Source organism: Gossypium raimondii, chromosome 12 (genome assembly GCF_025698545.1).
Source record: "Gossypium raimondii isolate GPD5lz chromosome 12, ASM2569854v1, whole genome shotgun sequence".
Lineage (NCBI taxonomy): Eukaryota > Viridiplantae > Streptophyta > Magnoliopsida > Malvales > Malvaceae > Gossypium > Gossypium raimondii.
The window spans coordinates 4,772,972-4,790,712 of record NC_068576.1 but is presented as its reverse complement, the minus strand read 5'-3'; the positions used below and the strand labels follow the sequence as shown (position 1 = coordinate 4,790,712).

At 36.8% G+C, this 17,741-nt stretch overlaps 2 protein-coding genes across 3 annotated transcripts; both read left to right on the top strand.

The window, feature by feature from the left end:
• The first annotated feature begins 8,494 nt into the window (after positions 1-8,494).
• LOC105762954 (pentatricopeptide repeat-containing protein At1g62260, mitochondrial) lies at positions 8,495-10,768 on the top strand. The gene has a single exon (XM_012580946.2). It carries the CDS (start codon positions 8,630-8,632, stop codon positions 10,562-10,564), a length of 1,935 nt encoding a protein of 644 aa, XP_012436400.1. The 5' UTR covers positions 8,495-8,629; the 3' UTR covers positions 10,565-10,768.
• Positions 10,769-12,757: 1,989 nt separating this feature from the next.
• Positions 12,758-17,320, top strand: LOC105762953 (uncharacterized). 2 transcript variants are annotated; one of them, XM_012580945.2, is made up of 5 exons: positions 12,758-13,134; positions 13,685-13,936; positions 14,618-14,758; positions 15,444-16,193; positions 16,829-17,320. In XM_012580945.2, exons 1-5 carry the CDS (start codon positions 13,021-13,023, stop codon positions 17,108-17,110), a joined length of 1,539 nt encoding a protein of 512 aa, XP_012436399.1. In that variant the 5' UTR covers positions 12,758-13,020; the 3' UTR covers positions 17,111-17,320. The 2 variants fall into 2 exon arrangements, with proteins under 2 accessions (XP_012436399.1, XP_012436398.1); XM_012580944.2 differs by having other exon boundaries at positions 12,762-13,134; positions 16,826-17,320.
• Positions 17,321-17,741: the final 421 nt, after the last annotated feature.

Here is a 17,741-nt window from a genome sequence, read left to right as displayed (position 1 = left end):
TATGTAATATATAAACACTTATAATAATGATAATATAACATGGCACATATATTTAAAATTACATAGTAATTATTAATGAAAATATAATAATAATAATAATAATAATAATAATAATAATAATAATAATAATAATAATAATAATAATAATAATAATAATAGGACTAAATCAAAAGCTGAAACGAAATCTTAGGGTGAAATCAAAAATAAAATTGGGTAAGGGATCAAAATGTGAGGTAGCGAAAAAAGAAGGGCCAATTAGGAAATTATTCCTATTAATCGAACAGGCATTGCTTACGCCAAGACCAGTGCATGGTTCTGGACCAAATTGAAACGGATGCGAAAATTTGTGGTCAAAATTGCGAATATGGGAAAACTTCCTTGAAAACGCTTCAAAATTGGAGGGACTAAATGCGAAATATCCCCCTTTTAGAAAACGCGCGGATCCTCCCCTTGGGTCGGGTCACCGCGCGGGTCAAGTGGGCCTAAAACGGCGCCGTTTTGTATCCTTTATTTAAATCAAAATTTTTTTTAAAAAATTTCATTCTTTCATTGTTTCGGAAAAAAATTTCAGAAGAAAAAAAAAGAATCCCCTCAGCCCTTTTCTCTTGGCTAAACGGGCCACCCATGACCCCCCGCCACATGCGGTGGTCGGAGGTTCTAAACAGTTGGTTTTTAACCCCGCTTCAGGGACCGACTAAGGATCAGGCTTTAGAGTCGTAGGGTCGAGGACCGAAACCCCCAAACGTCGCCCTCATGGTCCGATCTCGGAGACCCGAAGACGGACTCGGCTGACGACAAAAGCAAGTGACTCGTGTACTGCTTTCGTTTCCTTTTTCATTTCTTTGTTTGTAGGTGTAGAGAGAAAAAATAAAATAAAATAAAATAAAATAAACAAATCCAAACAGGAGAATCGCAAATCACCTTCAAATTTTTGTTTTTGATTCTGAATATCTTTTAAAAGAGGGAAAACCGAACCCTTACACCGATAATGTTTGGCTTTTATAGCCCGAAAATTTACATGTTTTTCTCATTATTTTTCTACTTTTTGTTCTTTGTTGTTTGGTTGCTTTTTTGTTTTCTTCCTTGCGTGTGGCGCAAGTGGATGGGTCGACATGACTGTGGCGGTGGTGGCGTGGCGTTGGCGGCGACGTGACGTGGCGGCAGTGGCAGAAGGCCAAGGGTCAGAGGGCGGCGCCGGAAGACTAAAGGTCTAAAGACCTTAGGGGCGGCGCCTAGGGTTTCAGTTTCTGAAACCCAAGGCAGATATTTTTTGGGGGAAATTGGGCCCCGAATTTGGGCCTGGGCTAAATGGGCTTCGGGTTAGTGGGTTAGGCTAGTTGTTGGGTTTGATTGGTTTTGGGCTGTTGTTGTAAATGGGTAGAGGGTTTGGGTTTATTTTGCAATTGGGCTTGTAACGGGTAGTGGGCCACCGGGTAAATGGGCCTGCAACACTTTTCACATAAAATCTTCTTTGATTCTCTCATGCAATCACGTAATTTTCAAGGTCGGGCTTTTTAAATGGATACAAGAAGAATAAACTTGCTTTTTGAGCTTTGTGAATCAAGCTCGTCTTTTTTATGACCATAAATTTATGCAATGCTCATAATTTGGGGTTGAAGCATTAAACTCACATATACGGTGACAAGAAATACAGAATGAGAGGAATAGGTTTCAACGATGACGGAATCATTTAATTAAGAAAAAATGTTTTGTCAAAATTTGCTATATATGTTGATTTTAATTTTTATTCAGGCTTTTGTGCCCTTATTTATTTATTTATTCTGAGAAATATGTCGATTTCAGGAGAGAGAGAGACGCTTTCCCCAATGGTACCATGCAACGACTTTTTTAACACTACCGCATCAATGGTAAAAAAATTAAAATCCTAAACCTAACGGTAATTTTTTTACCCTATAAATACCCCCAAATTTTTTTTTCATTCACATCCTTCTTTCAGCTCTCTCGTTTTAAATTTTTTGGCATTTTCATTTAAAATTATTATTTTTTAATTATCTCGTTTAAAATTGACTTCTCACAAATGACCGCCTCTCTAATCTGCTTCGATGACAAGCATATTTCTGCCACCCAAGTAATAATGGTAAGACGAAATTTTAAATTTCATTATTTTCAATTATGTTAAATTAATTTTTTTAATTTGATTTTTTTTATTATTATGTAAATAGGCGGATAATCGTGTTCTGGAGGGCTTCATTCATAATATAGGAAAGCCTACGATCCCTGAAATTCGTGGTCACTTATAGCAGGCTGAATTCTTGTATGCGTCTTACATGACTGGGGGCTGCAAACTCGATTTTATACTAATCAGTACATTGGTGGAAAGATGGAGGCCCAAAACACACACTTTCAATTTTTCATGCGGCAAGTGTACAATCACAATCGAGGATGTAGGACTACAACTCGGTCTGTCAGTGGATGGGTCAATCATCACGGGATCAGGGGTTGTTCTGGGTAAAGTGGATCTCAGCAGAGCACTATTGAGGAAGGTTCTGGACAAGTTTGAAGGTGGTCAAATATCGATCGATTGGTTGGAGAGAAATTTTAATGAGCTCCCTCAAGACCAAACGGAAGAGGTCATAGAACAATATGCCAGAGCATTCATCATGACGTCAATCAAGGGCATTTTAATGCCCAACAAATCTCGAAATTTGGTACACGTAAGGTGTCTACTACATCTAGTGGACTTCAATGAATGCGAAAAACTAAGTTGAGGATCGACCGTCTTGTCCACGTTATACCGAGAGATGTGTCAGGCCACGGTACCGAATAAGATGTCGATTGGTGGTTACCTGCTCCTGCTGCAGTCGTAGGTCGGGTGGCAACTACCATTTCTACGCCTTAAATGACCGACCCATATATGTTTCCATTGGTGACGAGGTAAACATCATTTAATAATAAATACTTATTTTGTACAGTAAATTTTTTTATTTATTATACGTTTCAACTAACATATCGTTTATACAGGTGGAGACATGGGCCGAGTTCCGTGGGACTACCTGAGAAGCTGGAAGATTTTAGGCTACTGTTAGACCAATGCTCAAAAGTCGAGGTTAGTTACTGATTCTTTCAAACCTATATTAATTACGTAATGATTCATAAAAAAAATTCATACATAACGATATTTACAATTTTGCTTTTTAGTTTGAATGGATGTCGTATGTTAACTCCGATATCATATTTTGTATATTACCAGAAGTGTTGGCCAATCGGGAGATGTGGGAAGCCAATGTGTTGTTGGTAGTGTACACGATGGTGGAAATGCACGAATCATATCGGGTATTGCGACAGTTCGGGTGGATACAACGAATTCTGCCGCCATCGTGAGACCTAAAGGACCTGCAAAAAGTGGACATACGTGGGAAGAACGATGATGATTGGGCGCAACGACATGAGAAGCATATCGAGGCTTGGGAGCGCAAGATGCAATTCTTACCTGTCCGTGAACCATTTTTCTCAACGAACAGGGCGGTAGTTGTCGAGTACATGTTATGGTTTAGACTCGCTGACAACTCGTATTTGCTGTCACCGGAGAATAGAAGGTAAATTTGGCACAAGAGGCAATGATAACCGCCACAGTAGCAGCATAGGAGGGGACGCAGTCGCACGACGGGATCATCATCGGTAGAAGAAGTACCGCATGTGTCTACGCAATATATGAGTCAATTCACTCCACGTATTATAGTTTATTACACTAACCCCATATTTTTTCACAAGCACCACCACAGTACGGACCACCGCTGCAAGTGGTTAGTTCTTTTGTTCACGCAGGTACATATTTCCTTGCACCGATGTTCCCTGTATACTTCACCCCCTATTGGCCCAAATGCCAACCTAGATGTTGGGCCAGATGCCAGGGCATGCATCACCATCGATGATGATGCCAATGTTGATGTAGATGCAGATGCCCACGAAGCACTCGATGCCGATGCCTACGTATCTGAGATTTGTGGCACTTTATGGTTACTCGCTTATAGTGACCCAAACATTGACCGCATTACTGTTTTACCAAGGTGAGTCATTAGTGCAACCATTGCCCGCTGGAGTGCTGGATACACAATGAGAGGTTAAGACCATGCAGCAATTGACAATGGAGGACGAGGACGACACTGGCGAACCCGAAGATGAAGGCCAATGGGCATTAGTAGGTGGGAGTCCCAGCGACAATAATGCTGAGGAGAAAGTCTACAGGCCTGCACCTTCAGATACACCTTTGGTTGCGTCTTTGGATGTATCTCCGGTTGTACACAGAAATTCTTCACGCAGTTGTCGTCCACCGCCTTGCGACACACATTCTTCCGATGACACGATTAATGTAATTTTATTTTTCTTAATATTGTGATGTAAATATATACAAAAATAAATAAATAAATAAACCATTTTATTCGAACATTACATTTGTCTTTGTTTCTGTGTAACGTAAGTCATGTGGAAGTTAACAATACATAACAAATTTTAATTTTTTGAATAAAGGAAGCATTGCATCTGCAATATTATTTGGACAAAAATAATTCTATCAACGCTAAGGCCCCAATGTATCCTTGTACAGAGAACATGTTGCCTTCGTATGTCCTGGGTTTCTACACTACTCTCATAATCTCTGTTGACTGTCCCTCTCTCGAATATCCATGTTGTTCCTTATCCTTGTAAAATTCGGGTGACCTTTTGAGACGCGATGAAGCTCATTGTTTGGCCTCAACTCATACGGCGCGCTGGACACCGGCGACCACACAGTCTTATCTAGGACAATCGAGAATTTAGGACTCTACACACTGTGAATTCGTTCTAGTCGGTAGACGTCATTGATGTAAGACCTGTGCTCAATTCATATGTTCTCACATGTCAATCATATGTGTGCTTGGGAACCGAAGTACTTCAAATATCCCACAATTGCAAGTCCCTACTATTAGGTTCACATGATAGGATGCCGTCAACATGTCCTGCTCAGGCCTAGCATGCTTCGTGATGTAAAAATAGAGGTTTCAATGCGAGTGGCACATTACATATATAGTGTTCACCCTCACTATGTTCCGTCAGATCTCTTTCATGACTTCATTTTACCACGTACCACTTCCCACTATCTGTCCAGCATATGTTGTTACCACTATATGTTTCCTTGGCAAACGAGGTCACCAAAAAATAACACGTCCTCTTTAGTATGGAATTGATGCACTCAGCTAAGTTTGACGTCATATGCCCGTATCATAGGCCTTGTTGTATAATTGCATCTATTATTGGAACAGTATATTCGTTAGGTACACTGCACCTTAGACGTTGATGGTGCTTAGGTTATTCAGCATTTCATGGAATTAACGTTGGACGAGTTCGTAACTTGTCGAGAAACTCTTACCCATTAGTGCAAAGAACAAACACCTGGATAGTGGAAGCATTATAATGTATATACTAAATAGTTGGTAGTACAAATTCATGTCAATGACTACGTCTCGCTCATTTTCTGAAGGATATTTTTTGTGGTAGTTCGATCCCACATGTCATAAGTAATATCGATGATAGGTGTGATCCTAGAGGCTACCATGTCACTTAATCGCGGACAATATTTTTGGTCCCCTGTCCGATACGATAAATATGTCGGGCTATGAGCAAACGTGGCAGCGCAATCAGCTGAGGAAGAAATCCCAGTCATCTACCGTTTCTCAAGGAGTTATCACAAACACTATCGGCAGAAACCTCCAATTACTGTCTTAAGAAACGACAAGCAACAAACAATGTTGATACCTTTCGTACAGCCAGTTGCCGCCAATTTGAACTAAGGGCTTACAGTGCCGAAAAGCCTTTCTGTATTGTTCAAAGGTCCAAAAGATTCGATGGAACACTCTTTTCCCAAGGACCAATAGATTGCCCAAGTACACTGAGTGTGTTTCCAGATTGGTTGTGGAACCTGATACATATCGATCTAATACCTGACGCCATTGCCATAGATAGTTGTACGAATTGTCCCACTCGTGATGCAACTTATCCACAGTCTTCTGTTTCACAACCCACGCTTTATAGTACGTTAGAGTGTACTCTTACTGGAAGCGGATGTTCGCAATCAACACCGGGATTGGGATTCTGGGACTCGCCTTTACCATCAGTACAATAATGTCAAAAATCATATCCGAATCTAGCCTCGGATGGTCTTAACTTGCACCTGCCGCAACATAAGTATGTGGACTGAAATACATTTTTATCGTCCACAGCCTAGTTTTCTTATGGAGAGACGACATTATTTTCCACTTGCATCAGTACTCCCCAATTATTCTGCATCTCATAATGTGCTCCTCGGGTATCTTGAAAAGTTGCTTGTACCCTTAGCAAGAAAGAAAATTTTTTTAAAGGAAGGCCCACCCAGTTGGGTGTGTTTTCTCTAACAAAATTCTTCTTCCCAGAATTAAAAGTCTGACGTTTTGTATTTTTTAGCCGCTTTAATCACGTTTCGAATATGTTATTCTCTCCTGCAATGCGTTTTCAATGAAAGAGTTTTTTTTTTTTGCAAATAAACCCTTTCCTGCGCCTATAAAAAGGGTCACACACACCAAGCTTCAATTGCCCCTCAAACATCTTTTACCACACACTCTTCACCTCTACTTCATAAATCATTTTTCGGTCCTAACAAAAAATATATCCTTAATGTTCGAGCTATTCTTGAGTTGTCGGTGATGCAATATCGCTTTGAACCACACACATTTCATATATCATGCCGATTGGAAACTATTACCTCCGAAGCCTATTGCAAGGAAGTTAGGTTCGGGGTGGAGTTCTAAATCGATGACCGTTATGCAGTAATGGATCGGGGTATAACAGGAGAGTTAGTTGACGATCGTTACTCGGCCACGAGCTCAATATTTTCGAATACCAAAAAATGATGCCCTATAAATACCATAGAAGTTTGATGGCATATTCATACGAAAAAACTCTGGGACTTCTCGCTATAATCAATGTAATTTTTTTCTCTATTTCCAGGCAATCAGTACCTTTAACCTTTCTTTTTATTCTAATGTTGGCATCGTCATGGGCATAAAAGAACTCTTAGGCGGGGAGCGACTGTTGTGGTGCAGTAAAGGTGATGCTCCTTTCGGGGCGACAACATTTTTCTTTATTAAACAAGTCATTAATAACTACAACCGTTGTTGCACCATCCGAGTTTAACCTCTACTGTGCTGGAGCATCCACTCTCCACATGAAAGCCCTATTGTGTCCACTTCGGTGTCAGCCTTCGGATAAAAATGAAAGGTCAAAGATATCGGCTGCTTGGAAATAGAGAAAACATTTACATTGATTACACCTGAAGTCCCCAAAGTTTTTCCGTTTGATTATGACCTCAATATTATATATGGTATATATAAGGCATCGTTTGTGGGTCTCCAAAAAGCTTGAACCCCTGACCGCGTAACGACCATCACCTGGCCCCCCGATTATACTTGAACCTGTGACCGCATCACGGTCGCCGACTAAGACCTTCACCTAGACTTCGACCCCTAATCGTATCAAGCATTATTACGCCCGAAACTAGATTTTCCCACGATGGGTTTCTAAGGTGATAGTCTTATCCCGCCATGACATATGAAATGTATGTGTTTTGAGGTGCGTTATCACATCCCCGACCCCTCAAATCTATTTATAAACTTTCACACTTTCAGCCGAAAACTCTAAACCCTTCTAAAAAACCCTAATCCTTAAAATTAAAAAAACCTAACCCTAAAAACCTTTACCCTAAAAAAATCGATTAGGATTTTTAAGAGAGAGAAATGAAAAGCGCGCCCAGCTAGGCAAGCTTTCCTACCACCTGTGCAGAAACCGCGCCTAGCTGGATGTGTTTTTTCTCTCTCCTAAAATCGGGCTATTTCCCTAAATAAAAAATAACTCAAAGGTCTAATTAAAAAACAAAATCAACATATTCTGCTTATTTTACCAAATATTTTTATAATAATACATATTTTGAACAAAAAATAATTAGAGAAGCCACCACGTGACATCTTGTGATTGGTGGATTTTTTTTCCTAACGTTCATTTAAGAATTGGACTAAAAACATAATAGAAGAATATTTTAGGCATTAAAGTAGGAAAATAAGTAAACTTTACGAGCCAAATTATGAATTAAGCATTTTTTACTTTACGGGTTAAAATATGCTATTAGTCCTTGTACTCTTACAAAATTTAAGATTTAATCCCTATACTTAAATTTTAAAATTCAATTTTTTACTTTTTCAATTTAAAACCGTAGTTTAATAATCATCAACATCAATGGTAATTTTGTCAAAATTTATCAACTTAACATGTTAATTTATTATTAATCATATATCACATCATATGAAAATAATCTACTCAATTATAACAGAAATACTAATAGTGTTAATATTGGACTTGGACTTGGACTTTATCATAAAGAGCATTTAATTGTTAGCTTTTTAAGTGCTAAGACTAAACTTAGATTTTGTCAAAGTACAAGGACTAACCATGGAATTTAACTCTTTTTTTTCGTACAAAGAGTGAAAAATGTGGACGTTGCCAATCGAATTCCTAATTAATTAATCGTTGGGACTAAACCAATAGTCTCGTTTTCCAAATTATTGAGCGATGATCTGCTGCTACTGGTGTTTCGGGCTTTAGAACCATGGTTCTGCGGCGTTCCTTGCTGAATTCGTTGCGTTTTTCGTCTACTTTAACACCCAAAGCAGCTTCTTCTAAAGCCAATGACTTGTATGCAATGAACAAGAAGCTTTCCGAAATAGTAAGAACCGGAAAAATTCACGAAGCCAGATCCATGTTTGATAAAATGGGAGAAAGAAACACGGTAACATGGAATTCCATGATTAGTGGGCATGTTAAGCGGCGAGAAATGACCCAGGCGCGAAAGCTTTTCGATGAAATGCCTGAGAGAGATATCGTTTCTTGGAACTTGATGATTTCTGGTTACGCTTCATATTTGGGGAACAAATTTCTGGAGGAAGGGAAAAAATTGTTTGAACAAATGCCCAGGAGAGATGTAGTTTCATGGAATACAATGATTAGCGGGTATGCCAAGAGTGGAAGGATGGATGAAGCCATAAGGCTTTTTGAGAGTATGCCTGAGAGGAATGTGGTTTCTTGGAATGCTATGGTTACTGGGTTTTTCCGTAACGGTGATACTTTAAGTGCTACTCAGTATTTTGAGAGGATGCCTGAAAGGGATTCTGCCTCTGTTAATGCCTTTGTGTCTGGTTTAGTTCAAAATGGTGAATTGGATGAAGCTGCCAGGGTTTTGATTGAATGTGGGAATAGGGACGGCTGGAGTGAAGATTTGATTCCTTCTTGTAATACTTTGATTGCGGGGTATGGTCAGAAGGGAAGGGTAGATGATGCCCGAAGACTATTTAATCAAATCCCATTTAACAGCGTCCAAGCAGATGGGAGAAATGGGGTGTTTGAAAGGAATGTGGTGACATGGAACTCGATGATCATGTGTCATGTGAAGGCAGGAGATATTTTGTCTGCTAGGGAGCTCTTTGATCAAATGGTGGATAAAGATACTATTTCTTGGAATACCATGATTAATGGCTATGTTCAAATATTAGATATGGAGGAGGCCCTAAATCTTTTTAATATGATGCCTAAGCCGGATAACATGTCTTGGAATTCAATGATATCAGGGTATGCTCAGATGGGTAAGTTAGAGCTTGCTCGTGATTATTTCGAGATGATGCCCCAGAAACATTTGGTTTCATGGAACACCTTAATAGCAGGGTATGAGAAAAACGAGGATTACAAAGGAGCAATTAAGTTTTTCATACGGATGCTAGGTGAAGGAGAGAAACCTGATAGACACACACTATCTTCAGTTCTCAGTGTCTGTACCGGGCTTGTGGATATGCAATTAGGTATGCAGATTCATCAGCTGGTCTCTAAGACTGTTATTCCAGATGTACCTATACAGAACTCTCTCATTACAATGTATTCAAGATGCGGGGCACTGGTCGAGTCACGGACCATTTTTGATGAGTTGAAATCTCCAAAAGATGTAATCTCTTGGAATGCAATGATCGGAGGATATGCATCGCATGGTTTTGCTTTAGAGGCTTTAGGATTCTTTGAATTGATGAAGAAGAACAAAGTTCAGCCAACCTATATAACATTCATTTCTGTTTTGAGTGCATGTAGGCACGCAGGATTAGTTGATGAAGGTTGGGCATATTTTAAGTCCATGGTAAGTGAATATGGCATTGAGCCTGGAATTGAACATTATGCTTCCCTGATTGACAATGTGGCTCGACACGGTCAATTTGAGGAAGCCATGGATTTAATCATGAGTATGCCGTTTGAGGCAGATAAGGAAGTTTGGGGTGCATTACTAGGTGCTTGTAGGCTGCATAATAATGTAGAATTAGCTAGAGTTGCTGCTGAAGCATTGATGAGACTGGAACCTGAAAGCTCTGCTCCATATATATTGCTGTACAACATGTATGCTGAAGCAGAACAATGGGATGCTGCAGCAGAAGTTAGAGAAATGATGGAAAAAAACAACATCAGAAAGCAAACAGCATACAGTTCCATAGACTCCTCTTGTTGCTGATCGGAACGATGCATTCCTATCAGTTGGCCACTCCATATTTAATTCACAGCTCTTCATACACACTGAAAGTAAGACTTCAAAATTTTTTTTTCATTTTGGTAGTGTAGCATTGTGCTATGTGTTCTCCATGCACCTGGTAGATTTCCATTTTCTCAATGTTATATTTGTTGTTTTTTGGAATCCAGTCCATTCATTCTTTACCCACATTCATGGCTTTATAATTTGAAGGCTCATTTAACAAAAATTAAACTTTAAAGCTTCATTCTTTATAGCAAAGTCTGGCCATTGACAGTAAAATTCAGAATTGGCAACACTGAATTAGCACCCTTTACTATATCTTTCTACGGGGATGATTTATTAAGGAGCCGGGAGGGGACGGCCGTAACCCTTTATTAAGTACAAGTGTTTTTACTTATTTAAATATTAAATAAATGAAATTGGTTTTTATTGTACATGATTTAACCGGGTATATATGAACTTCAATTTCGTGTAATTATACATGCGAAACTTTAATCGTGGTTTAAATGTACACTTGAAACTTTAATTTTGATTTAATCATACACATTTAAAGAAATAAATATATCAATTTATTTTTATATTGGATAAATATAATTGTTTTGTATATGCAATATATTAACATAAAATGATATTATATTAATAACTGTTTTAATAATTTATAAAATTGATTAAATCAAAATTTTATGTATAAAATTACACAAAATCAAAGTTTACATATAAAATTACACATTAAAACGTAGTTTATGTATAATTTTAATATTTATCTCCTTTGTCATTTAAATAAGACAAGCCATAAAGACATTACTTAAAACTGTTTTTTTTCTTTAATACAATTGTCAATCTCTTAAAAAATTAATATTACCAGTTAATTTAAAATCAATTTAACCAAAAAATTATTTAAAAATTGAATATTAATATAATGACAAGTTCATTTTTCACTATTTTTATATAAGTTTTAATAAAATAAATAAAATGTAATATCTTCAATTTTAGCACAAGCTTAATGAAAGTTTACTTATAAAAATAATTTTACCTATAATTTAATATTTTATTATTTTGTGTAAATATAATTTAAATATTAATATTTTAATAATGTAAGGGTGATAAAATTGAGTAGAATATTATAAGAGTGAGTATTTGAAATTCTGACAATTTACTCTCTTTTTAATTTCACAAATAGTTTTAAAAATTAACAATTTACTCTTTTTCACAAATAGTTTTAAAAATTGACATGTCTTTTTTTTAATTTCACAATAAGTTCTTTTTTTTAATGTCTATTTTTTAATATTTTATATAAGACACTTGTCAATCCCTAATCTTACTTGTGGAGTCTAAAAACTGCACTCACTTTGGACTCGATATTTTCCGATATTATAATTAGGGTAAACTATAAACATAGTCACTTTTGTTTACTTCAGATTACATTTTAGTCACTTATGTTTAAAATGTTACATTTTAGTCACTTATGTTTAAAATGTTACATTTTAGTCACTTATATTATTGTTTTGTTACGAAGTAGTTACTCTGCCGTTAAGCTCCATTACCTCTCTAACGGCAATCCTACGTGACAATCCAAATGGATTTTAAATGTCAACTTGGATGTTCAGCTGGAATAAGAATAGTTTTTTCAGTAAGAATGGAAAAGAAAACAAAAAAAAAGGAGACAAATGATTTTTTTTCCAATTCAAAGTGTAATTAATTTAAAAGTTTCAATTAATAAATTTATTTAATTAAAAATCTATTCTCATCCAATTGGACATTTAAGTTGGTATTTAAAACCCATTTGGATGGTCACCAGGGGCAAAGCTAGAACAATTTTTTAGGGGCAGAATGAAATTTTAATTTTTTATAGTCTATATATTTATAATTTTTAAATGATTAAATTAATTTTTTATTATTTTAAGAGAACAAAGTGCAATTTTATTTTTACTAATTTAAAATTTTAAAAAAATTTAAAAGGCCTAAATAGTAATTTTCTATTTTAGGAGGGCCGAAGCCCATACGAGCCTCCTAGATTCGCCTCTAATTGCCACGTATAATTATCGTTAGGAAAATAATAGAGTTTAACGACAGAGTCACCTCTTCTTAACAAAAACAGTATCTTAATAAACAAACAACATGCATTAAATTTGGAATAAAATATAATTTATAAATTAAAAAAAAAATCTCTTCAGACCGGTGGTAAGCTCAATTATGTTTGCAGAACTCTCGTAAAAACGGCGGAAAGAGAGTGTTCGTTCATTAGAAACTCTGAAACCAACGCTTTAATTCTACAGCTCCCCCCCCCCCCCCCAAAAAAAAATCCAATTTCTCTATTAACTGGCTCTGATTTACCGAGTCATGATGAACAACCCAGAAAACCTTTCTTTCATTTTGGTTTGAGTTCCCCTTGTTATAACCATATTTCCCTTCTTTTTTTTAAATAAAAAAACTTGACGATGAAGAATAAAAGGGCAAGGACGAGCGTGGACAAGGCGGTGGTTGATGTTTGGCAACGTGAAGTCGGGGAACTCTCCACTAGGAATTTCGCTCACCGCCTTGCTGCTTCCGAGGTCTATCTCTTTCTTCTTCTCCTTCTTCTTTTTGCTGCTTTTAATGGGGTTAGTGGTTATTCGTTTATGAACAGTGGGTAACTGTATTCATTGCCCTGATTCTGGTTGATTTTGTTAATTTATAACTCTCTTGATCTGGGATTGCGAAAACAAATCATGAGGATTATTGATAGGTAAAGCAATGATAAAAATTGTCTTCTTTTACAATGATTTTATCAGAAAAAAAATTACCTTTTTCCTTCAAACTGAATGGTTAACTCAGAAATTCCAATGTCTGCAATTTTATTTTTTAGCCCTTGTAATTATTGTTAGTCTAGTATGCTGTCATTTGATGTAATTGTTGTTGATCAGAGTTAGCTCCTTGTGTAAATTTGTGCCTTAATGTTTTGAACTAGTGGATATGCTTATTGGCTTGCTAATGTGGTGCATAATAGTGTGACAGACCAATGGGCAGAATATAACTGAAAGGTGGAAGTAACAAAATGTAATATCCTTTACAAAGTTCCATCTTGCAGTAGGTTTTGATTAGTTAATTGTTGTTATGCACCAGGATCTTGTGCTCCGGCTTGACATTTACAAGAAACTTGAAAAGCACCGAGGTTGTGTCAACACTGTGAGCTTTAATGCTGATGGTAACATTTTAGTCTCTGGTTCCGATGACAGGCGGGTTATACTATGGGATTGGGAAACTGGGAATGGCAAGCTTGTTTTCCAGTCGGGACATGTCAACAACGTATTCCAAGCAAAATTCATGCCCTACACCGATGATCGCTGCTTGGTTACCTGTGCCGCAGATGGCCAGGTGAATTCTTATTTATGAGTGCAACTTTTTAAAAAAAATTGGTAGGATCAGTTTTCAAGATGAAGCCTCTTTCAGATTGAGCACAAATATTAATATCTTATTATATTATATAAATTCATCCACCGCTGATTGATTAAACAATTTTTTTCTGGAGCCAGGAGGTCAAAGTAGTTCTATTTCAAGACCTTGTTACACAGTATGAAAGACTTTTGTCATGCATATAGGATTTTTAATTTATTTATATACTAAATTATGGCAACCCTTGAGTTGGTCTACAAAATCCTCAAATTCGAACGGTTGGCTCACAGTAAGTCAAAACAATCTTTTCTCTCTTTTAATGTGATCAAGTTTAAAAGCTAACTTTTCTGAGCATCTTTGTTTTCAATCTTTTCCTCTGTATGCGAAAGATATTATTAGTCTCTCAATATCATGAATTCATTCAACGTTCTGCTATATTTCACACGGTGATAAGTAGCAAACTGTAAAAGTTCTGTTAAACTGCAAAATTTTTATCAACCTCCAGCATGAGCAGTGTTGCATCCATATATTTTCTGTCGAGTAGTTTTTAAAATTGGACTTAGTCGACTAAGAAGCTAACATGTAGCATTTGCTTAGGCAAAGACCTCTATAGAGTGAATTAAGGAGTTCTTAACCTAAATAAAAATGGTTTCTTAATTGTAGGTTCGACATGCTCAAATCTTGGAGCGCGGTGTTGAAACTAGGCTGCTAGCCAAACATCAGGGGCAAGTTCATAAATTGGCCATTGAACCAGGAAGCCCTCATATATTTTACACTTGCGGTGAAGATGGATTAGTGCAGCATGTGAGTTATGTTTAATTGCAAGTACCTTCAAATTCATTTTAGTTGATAATTTACAAACATTTATGATTTATCGGATTGAAGCAAAAATGGTTGGTCAGAGAAATTTTTTATTAATCATAAACGGCTGAATCGGGAAAATCTTTGAGTGAGTTCAATTCTGATATCAAGTTGTTTGCAATTGATCCTTTTCTTATCATCTTATGTTTCTTCCTACCTGTTTTTCTTATTAAATGGCTTTGGGCCATATAAATGCAGTGTCTTGGATAGGACAAATGCTAAAAAATTGTCATATCATAACCTCATAATCGGTCTTTAAAAGGAAGTATATTGATATTTATATAGGCTGCTAGCAGACTACCGATCCTAATCCTAAAAGAACTAAGTCTCCTATTCTAAAGAAAATACTTGACTCTTATTAGAAGACTAAATAAACTTGACTTAAAAACAAAGCCTAATAGGATAAAGAAAACTACACTAAGATAATAAACCCTAATATAAGTGTAAAAGACTAAATTGTATGAGATGTTACAATTAGCCCCATAAATACATCAAGGTTCTTATTTGCATTCTGCATCAAGAGCATAATCTCAAGTCTACATGCTCATGTTATTCTTCTTCTGAATTTTTTATCTGGATCTTAATGTATCTGACTTATACAGCCTGTTACACATCACTTGCATTTCAGATTGACCTTAGAACTGCAGCAGCTACAGAGCTTTTTGCATGCCATGCAATTGGTGATAGCAGGGGTTTCATCCCAGTTATCCAGCTCAATGATATTGCAATTGATCCAATGAACCCAAATCTCTTTGCAGTTGTAGGATCAGATGAGTATGCTCGACTATATGATATTCGCAAATATAAGTGGGATGGCTCAACTGTTTTTGGTCAACCTACAGAGTATTTTTGCCCCCCTCATTTGATTGGTGATGATCAAGTTGGAATAACGGGCTTGGCCTTTTCAGATCAGAGTGAGCTTCTTGTCTCCTACAATGCTGAGTTCATCTATCTCTTTACACAGGATATGGGACTGGGACCCAATCCAGTTTCATCTTCTCCATTGTCTGGTAGTGATGCAAGTGAGATGGGCCCTGATCACTCAGTTATGTCAGCATCAGCTATGGAAAAAGCTGATGAAAAAGCTATTCCTCAAGTTTATAAGGGACATAGAAATTGTGAAACAGTGAAGGGTGTGAGCTTCTTTGGACCTAAATCCAAGTATGTGGTCAGTGGATCTGACTGTGGCCGAATATTTATTTGGAATAAGAAAGGTGGAGCACTTCTTCGTGTTATGGAGGCAGATAAACATGTGGTCAATTGTACTGAATCTCATCCTCATACCACAATTCTTGCTAGCAGTGGAATTGAGAAGGACATCAAGATATGGACTCCAATGGCTGCCGAGAAAGCTACTCTTCCAGCAAACATTGAACAGGTATGTCTTGTCTTCCTAATCTCTTACCAGGAAGAAAGAACTATAAAAAATAAATAAAAAAATAAAAAAGAAACAACGCTAGTATTACTTTTCAGGTTATAAATAAGGTATTAGCTTTAGACATGAAATGCATTTTACTTGTCAACATGCTGCTTGACACAATAGGGCAAAACGGTAGAAACATCCTGCACCATTCTTCCTTATTGATTCTCTCTCTTCCAATAGAGACAATAACATATGATTTGGTTCAAGAAATAGAGCGACAAAAGTGCCTATTACACTGTGGTTTTGGTAGCTCTTTAAACTAATCTGTTGTGAGAGTTGGAAGGAGGTTTTGTGATGTACTGAGCTAAGGTCGAATGGCTTTTAGTAATGTTTTCTTGTTTAGTTTTTGTTTGAGATAAATTATTGTGTAATCTCTTTCAGTCCGCCCCTCTGGTCCAATATTCATGTACTCCTAGGAATTTTGCAAAAGGTAAGGAATCTGACAAGTATTTTAGATGCCAAGGAATGTATTGGCTTGCTGTTGTTCATTGTGTATATTCTCACGGATTGGTTTGTAAAATGATAATATGAGTTCTACAAAAACGGCAGAAGTAGAGGAACTAATCTCTGTCATTACTCCTTTGCAGAAGGCTCCAAATCCAGCCTTCCTTTGGTTGCCCCTTGTTGAGAATGAAGATGATTATTATTTATTATTTGATGTTGATGTTACTGATGACGACAACGACGATGAGGTCCATGAGGATGAAGATGACAGTGATGACTATTTTCATGATGTTTATGATGATATTGATGCTGCTGATGATGATGACAACGATGATGATGATGACAATGATAATGAAGTTGGTGACGACGACGACGACGACGATGATGGCAGTGAAGATATCGAAGGCGGTGATGATAGTGAGTGTTAAGGATGTTGATGACAGTTAATGACAATACTGTAAAAATTTCTTGGTAGTTACGATTCATACTGCTGATAATTATGATGATTGTAATGTTGCTTTTTCTGTATGGGGTTCAAAGTTCGAACCAAAACATAGGGGGGCTTAATATATGGAGAACTAAATGAAAAGACCCAATGTTGCCATTCTAGAACTTATATTGACGGTGATACTTGTGCAGATGATGGGAGGGATGCCTCTGGTCCATATGACTTGTGTAGCTTAATGATATGTTTAAAAATTGTACATAACACAGGGCTTCAACTTAAAACTGCATTCAATTGGAGCTAACAAATCTTTTAAGTCCACTGCTTTTATTATATATCTTACTTATTTCTCATTTCTTCTGTTGTTTATTTCAATTTGTTAGTGAATTATATACTATAGTTCATGTTACATGGATTCGGATATTGGTATATAGTGTGCCTAACTCATATTTTGTTTAAAATTCAGTAATCAAAATGGATTTTATTGTTAGTGCCCTCAAACGAGAGTCCATGTATAATATATACTCGCATGGCTTGTTCTTTCAATTCTGAAGCTATAATGGTGTTCCTCATATTTTTACATTTTTTTAATAATAATTTATATCGTTTGTGCC

What these genes read in the sequence shown, in the direction of transcription:
- LOC105762953 (XM_012580944.2), top strand. Translation starts at nt 13,021, where the DNA reads ATGAAGAATAAAAGGGCAAGGACGAGCGTGGACAAGGCGGTGGTTGAT. An exon ending in ACCGCCTTGCTGCTTCCGAG is followed by an intron (nt 13,135 to 13,684) that starts GTCTATCTCTTT and finishes GTTATGCACCAG; the next exon opens with GATCTTGTGCTCCGGCTTGA. An exon ending in CCTGTGCCGCAGATGGCCAG is followed by an intron (nt 13,937 to 14,617) that starts GTGAATTCTTAT and finishes TCTTAATTGTAG; the next exon opens with GTTCGACATGCTCAAATCTT.
- LOC105762954 (XM_012580946.2), top strand. Translation starts at nt 8,630, where the DNA reads ATGGTTCTGCGGCGTTCCTTGCTGAATTCGTTGCGTTTTTCGTCTACT.